Here is a 10,613-nt window from a genome sequence, read left to right on the forward strand (position 1 = left end):
ATCACGTACTGTAAGAAATAAAGAGTGCATTTGTATCCTGGGAAGTGGGAACATCTAAGCTCCCATTCGGAGTGGTTTTCGATTTTAAGTTTTAAAATTTTCAAAAATTAAATTCAGTTTTAGTTTTTAATTTTAAATTTTTTAAAAACTTTTGGATTCAGTTTGAAAAATATTTTTAGCTTTGACCATGACATTTGCTAAAGAAAGATATGAAGCTAAATCTCCCCTTTTTTTTCATTGATAGGTAATGTACTCTCTAGTTAATCTCTATTATTATTCCTTACCATTATTACAAAGATTACAAATAAATATAGACATATCAGAGCAATTAAAACTAAATGATTTGGTGTTATTAACAACAACAATATTTCAGCGGCATAATTATTACCAGAATCACTCAAATATACTGCAGCTATTTGGTGCTATTAACGGCAAGGTTAGGCTAAAAAAAAAACATTGAATCTGACTATTGGGGAAAAACTCTATCCAGCAATGGTGTAGTGCACACTGGTCGGTGGCGGTGGCGTTCACTGTAAAAGAAGAACTCTCCACCAGATTCGCCCAAATTGAAACAATCTACCCAAAACCCCCAAACGCATATCCAGCTTAACAAAAGATATGATAATGTTAATACTTCGTGCGTGTATTCACATAATAAAATCAAATACAAATGAAAACCATAATATGCTTTATTTGATAAAATAATTTTATTTTTTATTTATAACTATAAAAATATTATTTTACTGATCTCTTTTAAAAAAAGTGTATAGTTATTATTTACAAAATGTACTTTAATTTTGCTATTTAAAAATAAAATAATGTTTAATACATTAATAGGTCTCTGAACTGTTCAGCAAATTTTAATTGGGTTCCTAAATTAAAAAAAAAAAGTGTAATTGAATCCTTGGTCTTTTATTTTTTGTGATCGGGTTCCTACCAATATGTCCTTTCATTGGTTGTACATCACGTAACTCGATATATTAATTGTATTAATTATCATCTGACCAGTATCCGTTAGGGGTGCGGTGGACTTGACTTGCAAGGCTTTCCGCATGTGAAAGTGTATATTTGAGAGGGAGACACTAATAAACTTTGACAAGATTCATATTGCTATATATGAATTGGCCGGGTTAATGAGAATTAATGTTTCCGTTGTAAACTATATATTCTGCTATTTTAAGCTTGCAATTAATTTCACACACACACACATATGTGTGTGTGTTATTTATAGGTATCACGTATGTGTGGTGATTATGATACATGCAAGGCTTCAAGCATGATATTTTGTGATTGCTCATATAAAATTAAAGTGAGCTTATTTTAAGTGTGTTGAGCTAAAAGTTTGAAATTCACATGATCACATATCAATATATTAATAACACAAATTTCCTTTACCACAAGCCAAGTGCATTTTCAGCTTCGAGACAGTGCGTAGACATTACGAAACGAACTACAATTTCATGCAAGTGTCTTTTAATATTTAAATTAATTAATTGCAGAGAAGTTGAAAACGATTGCCTATCCAAATTTTAATTTTAATACTAATAATAGTACTTCACAAACACTGTCGTGGGTATGCAAATATGAGTTTCAATCGTCGGTGCTCGATCATATTATATAACTTAGCATAAACATTAATTTTATCTAAGATAACTATCTTTCCTCGTAAGCCATATCTACCCGCAATACATCGATCTTTCTTAAATGTCCATAACTACATTGGGTAAGCTACTTAATGTGGACTATAATGGCTCTTCACTTTATTTTAGAAAACCCACCACTTTTGCGGTTGCTTTATTCAAATGTAAACCAACTGATCCGTCCCTAATATAAGATTATTTTTGTGTGTCCCTATTTCCACAAACATCGTTATAAAAGCACCTATTAAAATGATTGTGATACTTAAACAAGTCTTTCCTAGTATCACAATTATAGGATATAAATATGACACTATAAATAAAATTAGTTTACACACACACACACATATATATATATATATATATATATACCGTAACTGTCGGATTCTGAATTATAATTGTATAATAAATAACATTAAATAACAACATAAAAAATTGTGCATATATAGATTGAAATTAAATCCATAAATAAAAAACATTGAAATTAAAACCTGTAATATACACTGAATATTTATACTATAATGTTGTCATTGGAAAAGTATGGGTATAAGTGTTAAACGAAGCGCTTGTTTTGCAGGCCAGAGGGCAAATTTAGTTTAGGCTAGTAATAAGTAAGATTAATTATACTCACGCTTTATTAGATTTAAGCAAAAAAATTACTTACCACTATTTTTTTTATTTTATATAATTTTTTCTTGTTTTCTACGATAACAAATCATTTTTCATTAACATAAATCTTTCCCGATTTTTATTAATTAGCCTAACTTAATTATATGTGGATTAGAAGTTACTCCGTATTCAAGTCAGATTGTTGACTTTTTAATTATATTTTTTTTATTTATCTTTAAAATCCTTAATTTTAAATAATTTTTTAATCTAATTAAATTAAAAGAACCAACTAATGTGTATTTAATTTTTTAAAATTTATTGTTGGTTAAATATTTCTTTTGATATTATTTTAATAAATCTTTTTTAAAAAATAACTCTATCCTATTAAAAATTAATTCAAATAACAAATTGACTCAGTTCACTTGAAATCAGTCAACATCTCGATCAAGTTAAAATAAACTTAAATGAATAAAGGAAACATGGACCGAAAGTATTAAAAAAATTATACTGACTTTCAACCATAAATTATTGTATACAAAAAATTTATTAATCTTTATATTAATCATTTAAAAATAATATTAAAAATAGTTTATAATTAATTCAAAATGCAAAAACTTTTACTACATATATAATTAATCTCAAAATAAATATTAATTTTATTTACCTAATTTATTTTACTATATTATTTTGACCTTACATATGTGACTAAACTCATTTTACGACCACTTAGTATATGTATTTAATTAATTTTTATGTATTATTAATGTATAGTTTTATCTTATAAATGTAATTAAAATTTATCATAATTATTATAAAAATCAATAAATTAATTATATATAATAATTTATTAATAGTAAAATGTAAATATTTGCTATAGATATATCCGCTATTAACTACTATGTAATTAATTAGCACACAAAATTATCCATTCGAGTGTTCCTATTTCAGAGACGTGGACTGTGGACAAGAAACTCAGACAACGTCTTAAACTGCTAGACATGCCCAACGGGCAAGCACATGCTATGACTCCTTTAACAAGGGTTGACATTACAAAATGTGTTTGTCGTATTATTTTTTTAGGATAATCATATTTTGGTAGAAACTACAAATATTCCATCGATATCCCTTTTAATTTTTCTCTATACTAATCACATAAGTTATTTATCTTTCTCAGGTTGTAAAATTTCATTTTATAAATAAAAAACAGAAATAATACTTGAACATTATTGTTTTTTTATCTGATGTATTTATTAATTTTATCGATAATTAATTTTTTATCAAAAAATTTAATTGATTATTTTTAGTGATATTTTATTCTTTCAATCATATTTATATTTATTCATAAGAACCAAACTTAAAAAATGAAGTATAATATCACTTTTATCAGCTAGTTATTGTTTGAACACTATCATTTTATACACTTGTTATATGTTTTTTCATTTATTTATCCCTTACTTCTATTGGTGTCTAATAAGAATAAGTTGAGTATGGAACACATATTAGAAGAAGATTTAGAATTAATCTTGTTTGTAATTTAACTATAACGCAGTGAGTGAGTTTGTTGGGGGTTGAGATATTGACATGACACAGGGTCTAAGGTCTCTCTCTTCACATGCCCCAACTCATTCACGCCCATCTTATAAAACACACTCCTTCAAAATCCTAATCTACCAAAATTCTCCATATATCCTTCACATATTCTTCTCTTCCCTTCCTTTCTCTCTCTACACTCCCATGGAGTTGCTCTACCTACTCTACCTGGTTCCAACGTTGTACGCGTGTTTCCTCATCTGGAAGATGTTCGACGAGAAAAGGGACAGGGAGTGCTACATCCTAAACTACCAATGCTACAAGCCCCCCAACGACAGAATGCTCGGCACCGAGTTCTGCGGCAAGCTCATCAGACGCACCGAAAACCTGGGCCCCAGCGAGTACCGGTTCCTCCTCAAAGCCATCGTCAGCTCCGGCATCGGTGAACAAACGTACGCCCCAAGAAACATCTTCGAGGGCCGCGAGGCTTCTCCCACACTGCGCGACGGCATTGGAGAAATGGAAGAATTCTTCCACGACAGCATCGGGAAACTCCTCGCAAAATCCAACGTTTCCCCCTCCGAAATCGACGTCCTGGTCGTCAACATCTCCATGCTCGCCACCGTCCCTTCCCTCTCCTCGCGAATCATCAACCACTACAAAATGCGCCACGACGTTAAAGTCTACAACCTCGCCGGCATGGGCTGCAGCGCTAGTCTCATCTCAATGGACATAGTCAAAAGCATTTTCAAGACGCAGCGTAACAAGCTCGCGCTGTTGATCACTTCTGAGTCTCTGAGTCCAAATTGGTACACAGGAAGCGACAGATCCATGATTCTCGCCAACTGTCTCTTCCGTTCTGGTGGCTGCGCGATTCTTTTGACGAACAAAAGATCGTTGAAGGACAAAGCCATGCTGAGGTTAAAGTGTTTGGTGAGAACGCATCACGGTGCTAGAGAAGAAGCTTATGGTTGCTGTATCCAGCAGGAAGACGTTGAAGGAAGGCTTGGGTTTCATCTTGGGAAGACTCTTCCCAAGGCTGCCACCCGAGCCTTCGTTGATAATCTTCGGGTCATAGCACCTAAGATATTACCTATCCGTGAGCTTCTGAGGTTTATGTTCGCCTCCCTTGTTAAAAAAATCAACAAGAATACTAACGCTCCCAAGTCCGTCGCGAGCACCGGAGCGACGAAATCTCCGTTGAACTTCCGAACCGGAGTCGACCATTTCTGCCTTCACACCGGAGGAAAGGCGGTGATCGACGGGATCGGAATGAGCTTGGATCTGAGCGAGTACGACCTGGAACCGGCGAGGATGACGCTGCACCGGTTCGGGAACACGTCGGCGAGTAGCTTGTGGTACGTGCTGTCGTACATGGAAGCAAAGAAGAGGCTGAAGAAAGGGGACGCAGTGTTCATGATAAGCTTTGGTGCGGGCTTTAAATGTAACAGCTGTTTGTGGGAGGTGATGAAGGACTTGGGGGACGCCAATGTGTGGGACGATTGCATTGATGAGTACCCACCAGAGTCATTGGCCAACCCCTTCATGGAGACCTATGGTTGGATCAATGAAGTTGATGATCCGTTCACTTACGAACATCTTCCAGAATTTCTCAAGTGATTATTGTTGATGATGTTGTGTATTAGTATGCATGTTGGCCAGCTACAAAGGAAAAAAAAATGAATGCTAGCTATACTTTGATACTCTTCTTTAAAGATGATTAATTAAAATCTATTAAAAATTATCAATTTTGTTAAGTTTTACTTCTCATTTATATAGAAAAAATTATTAAATGAGAAATAAAACTTGTTAAAAATGATATTTTTTAATAAATTTTAATTAATCATAAAAAAGATATTGTTAGTATTTCTAAAAAAAAAATTAAAAGGAAAGGGGCCTCTGATTCTTTAGATCTCTCTTTACAAGTGCATTGATGTAATTGTGCATTAAATTTTTCTGTAAACTAAACACTTATTATTGTTGAACCCAGTCCTCTAGGGTTCATTACCCAATAAGGTGCATGTGTGCTGCTTCTAGCCACACTGTCAAAAGGGTAGTATTATGGTTTTTTTTTTACCTTTGGTTTGCATTATATTTGTTTAAATTAAATGTGTTATAATAACGAGTTTTCTTTTCTTTTTTTTTCCTCACAAAAAGAAAACGACAAAAATATCTGTAATATTGTTTTGGTTAGATCTTGTTTAATAGATTATGGGTTTTATTATATACTTGCATTATGTATTGTTCAGTTCTTTTTCCTCTTGCCAAATGGTGTAGTCAAGTAGTCAACTTTGAATTGGGTTCCATTGGAGTACTTTGCTTCAGGTCTTTGAACAGACGAATTTAATTTTATACACAAGGACGACAGCCTGTGTTTTTGTGTTACTACTACGTACTGCATTTTTTTTCCTTGGGAATAAAGGTAAGTAATGGTACACAATTAAATTTTTTTTAAACAATTTAATTTGAGTAAATCTAACGGGTGGGAATAAATGCTTATAAAACAACGGTGGAAATCAATCATTTACCTAGAACTTACTAATAAATGTGTTAATTTATCAAAGAAATTCTGAGATCAAATAATGTCTAGTTTTGCCTTTACTTTATAACGATTTTATGAGGGAGCAGAGCGTAGATTAAATAGCAGTGATTTGCAACTACTGAAAAATTGAATGGCAAAAATCTATTGTGTTCTGTTGAAACTTCCCCTCTTTCTCAGTGTACAGGATTTGAAGAAGCCCTAGAAATTAAGGGCACGAAAGTGACCAGGTAATGGCTTGATAAGGCCTTTTGAGCCGTAGTGTCTTTCTATTAATGGAGTTCTCTCTCTCTCTCTCTCATATATATATATATATATATATATATGGTTGATGCATTATTTAAAAGGCTTTTTGATATATAATAACATCAGTTAGTAGTCCAGGCAATATATATATTTTGTTACTCAATTTTGTGCTTGGAATTAAATTTGTATTCCGATATATACTTAAAAAATTTTAATTCTCAAACTATGCCCAGGGATATTAAATTTATTTTAAAATAAAGGAACACTCATTAGAGCTGATAAAAACTCATGTCCAGTTATTCAAAATTCTAGTATTAAAAAAATATAGTCTCAAGTTTAAATATAAGAGAGAAAAAATGTAAAACTCGATCAAAGAATAACTGTTCCATGTAATACTCCTAACTCCAAAGAGTGTCATCGACCGTGTTGCTCATTCACTTTGCTAGGACATCAAGATATTATATGTTACTCACCATATTTTTCATTTGATTCTCAGTTGTATTGAGACTCGATCTTATTTATACTGAAATAATATGATTTTCTTTCTGTCAAAAAAAGTGTCATCGACCAAATGGCATGGTAATAAACATAAAGTCGTAAACTGTCTCTCTCACATATGAAACAGTCATTTAGCAAGTATAGAAAGAAAAAAGAAATTTCATAATCAAATATCTGCAAAGTTGAGACATGCCACTTGAGACACATGGTTTGTGAATGGCCTCTTATTCACAAACATAATAAATTAGAATATAAAACATTTACATACGGGAAAATCAGCCCCAACTTGTGGGACTATAGTTGTGCTGGAAAAACTGACCTCAATAGACATGCAATAAATTTCTAACAGCACCGATCCCATAATTTACTGTGATGCTTGAAAGTTACAACTACAAGTGTTACTCGTTTTAAAAATTCCAAACAGCAACGAGCTCAAGTTTCAACCGTTTTAATTAACTTGATGATCGATCTAAATAATGAATATATGTGTAAAAAGAATTACAATGTCATTGATCACAGAAACTGTCATTTTTGTTATACAGTATATAGTAAAATGACTTTGATAGTAACACTTTAAAAATCATATTAAACTGAATAGTTAACGATGTAAAACTTTTACTTTATGCATGCATGCAACTCTTAAATAATTGTGTCTAAATTAAAGGATTAACAAATACAAGTAAATGTTTTGTGTATATATCAATATGGCACTGCAGAACACTACCAGAATGTTTCTGTCATTTAAGGATAAACTTGAACTGTCAAATTTAGGGCCGAAAAGAAAAAACTGTTTAGTCATAAGTTAGGTGCATGTCGTTTGTGGTCCTTTCTCTAAAGGCAAGAAAAAAATCCCACTATGCATAGCAGAGGACAGCTAGCTAGTAGAATATATGGTAACTTGTGTGTGGTCCATTTTTGGATGATATCATTCAGAGTCTTCCACTTTTAATCGCCGCTTAGGATGCAAAACAGTGAAGAAATCAGAGCAACATATATAAATAATAATGCAAATGTTTTGTAAGTATCTAATATGTTATTCAATACCAAAAAAATATAAGTATAATAAAGTTTATAATGTAATAAAAAAACAAAAAAATAAAAGTTGTTGATATAATATATAAAATTTTAAATGATTTATGTATTATTTCTCTAATATACAAATGGAGAAGGTTGGGAAAGGAAAAACCATGAAGATTTTGGTTGAGTCAGCCGAAAAAGACTCGAGCAACAAGACAAAAGATGACATAAAGAGCACAGCAAACGGTAGCGCGACCAATCAATTAAGCGTTTGAAGAAGTCACAAAGTGAAGAAATTACTAAGTGGTCTACCACTACATGTCTATCATTTGGATCAATCTCTTCATCATACATAAATACATACATGTGTTTGTGTGTGGCTCAAATTTTATTATGAGCTGATATATGTCCTTTGGGCCTTGCGCCTACCTATTTGTAGAATTAGTAACTGTTGAACGATGGACAAATATATTAAATTGTTTCAAGTACTAAAGTTAAAAGGGAGATTTGAGTGTTGAATTTATAAAAAATTTGTTTGTAATTAGATAGGTAAATATATACTTTTTCAAACAATAAATAAATTAGTTTAAAAGATTATGAAGAAAACAATAAGATAAATTGGCATAAATTAATTTAAAATAAACAAGAGAGAAAAATAAATATAAAAGGAAATGAATTAAAACAGAAAAGATAAAAGAAACCAATATTATTGTATAAGTTAATTTAGAAGATGAGAATGTTGGGGGTTTAGCCTACCAGAGCTGCTCTTGATGTAATGTTAATGATTTTTCTGTATTTATGTTTACTCCAATTTTGACATGCATCTATTCATATACTCTAACCATGATCTCTCAAGTGAAAGAGTCAAATTTTTCTATTTTTTCTCCAAATCCCTTTAAGAGATAAAACGGTTAAATTGCATTAAAAATAGAGATGTATAACAAGATAAACAAAATCAACTTATCCCTAGTGATGAATTATTTAGTATCATTTCTCAATTCTATTAGAAAATAACACTTTTCAATGTTATCCCTAGAACTTACCATGCAAATGGGTGACTAAGCCACAAACAATAAAATTAAGCACAAAAAGGAATAATGAAAAAGTAATATTTATAAATAAATAGGAAGAGAAATTACATCAATAGCAATTTACTGCTAAGCTTCCAACAAAAAGAGATTTTAGTCTCTCATTGTCATGAGAGACTTTACAATTGCAAAAGGGTAATATTTAGAAAATGGGTAATGGAGAAAAAGAATGGAGGGAAGGAATAACTCATAATGATTGTTTCTTCTGCTTTTGGCTTTTGTCTTTTGTAAAGAATTGTATTCTCTTGAATTTTCTGTGTGTTTTTTCCTTTTTCTCTCTCTTTATTTTATAAGTGCACTTCAGCTTGATTTTCATGCAACCTTTGCGCTAAGCACGATTGTTGCGCTTAACGAGTATGACGATAATCTTGGGCTTAGCGCATGACTTGCGCTAAGCATGCCTTCACGATTCAGACTTCTCCCTACTTCTTGGTGCTAAGCGTGCATTGTCCGCTGAGCAACTGCATCGCGCTGGACCCTTGAGACGTGCTAAGCGAGCAACTTCAAATTTTCAATTTTACTTCTTTAGGCTTTACTTCGTTTTTTTGGGCCAATTATCCACCAAACATTTGTAAATTCACAAATTTGAACACTTTCTACACAAAAACTTAATTGATGTTAAAATTTCAATTATTCACATAAAAAGGAAGAAATAAGAGAGAAAAATTGACAATTTCTACATAATTTAATCCCAAAATATACCTATACATAACAGTTATCAGTTATTAAGTGTGCATTTGATTTTATTTTTAAGAGTTGATATTCAATAAAAAAAACATTAACGAATTCATTTTGAATTTAGAGTTGATTTTAGATAAAATTTTATATGTTTGGATTTGCATTGAAAAAGATTTTAAAATTACTTTTTGGGTCTAGAATTTAAAGTTGTATTAGGGGTTATACTTTCTTTGTCCCAAAATGTACAAGTGTTGTCTTAAATATTTTTATAGAGGTCAAGGATAAAAAAAGTTAATAAATAGATAAAAAAAATAATTCTACAAAACTAACATTATTATTAATATTACATTAAAAAGCTAGTGTGATACTTCCTCCGGTCTTTTCTATAAGTAAATAAAAAGTCATTTTTCTTGTTTCAAATATAAACAAAAGTTAATTAATTAACTTTATCTTATTTATAAGAAAAATCTTTAAAATATCTTTCATTTAATAAGGTCAAAGATTTTTTTATGATGGATATATCAAGTTTTAATAAAAGATAGTTTAGAGAAAAAAAAACTTATTTTTGTTTTGCGATTAATAAAATTTAATAAATTAATTAATTTCTTAATAATTATAAAATGATTTTTTTTGTGTTTATGATAAAGACTAGAGGGAGTACTTATTAATAGAAAGAATAATCAATATTATATTAATTAAGACGACATTCATTTTAAAACAAAGATTTTTTTTTCAAATACAACAATTATTTTAAAAAAAGTATTAAAGATT

At 30.9% G+C, this 10,613-nt stretch overlaps 1 protein-coding gene across 1 annotated transcript; it reads left to right on the plus strand.

Moving 5' to 3' along the window:
- Positions 1-3,898: 3,898 nt before the first annotated feature.
- Positions 3,899-5,912, plus strand: LOC114374690 (3-ketoacyl-CoA synthase 12-like). Its single transcript, XM_028332363.1, has one exon. The coding sequence runs from the start codon at positions 3,981-3,983 to the stop codon at positions 5,394-5,396; it is 1,416 nt and encodes a 471-aa protein (XP_028188164.1). The 5' UTR covers positions 3,899-3,980; the 3' UTR covers positions 5,397-5,912.
- Positions 5,913-10,613: the final 4,701 nt, after the last annotated feature.

Source organism: Glycine soja, chromosome 11, assembly GCF_004193775.1.
Source record: "Glycine soja cultivar W05 chromosome 11, ASM419377v2, whole genome shotgun sequence".
Classification (NCBI taxonomy): domain Eukaryota; kingdom Viridiplantae; phylum Streptophyta; class Magnoliopsida; order Fabales; family Fabaceae; genus Glycine; species Glycine soja.

Coding starts and splice junctions, on each gene's coding strand:
- LOC114374690 (XM_028332363.1), top strand. CDS start 3,981: ATGGAGTTGCTCTACCTACTCTACCTGGTTCCAACGTTGTACGCGTGT.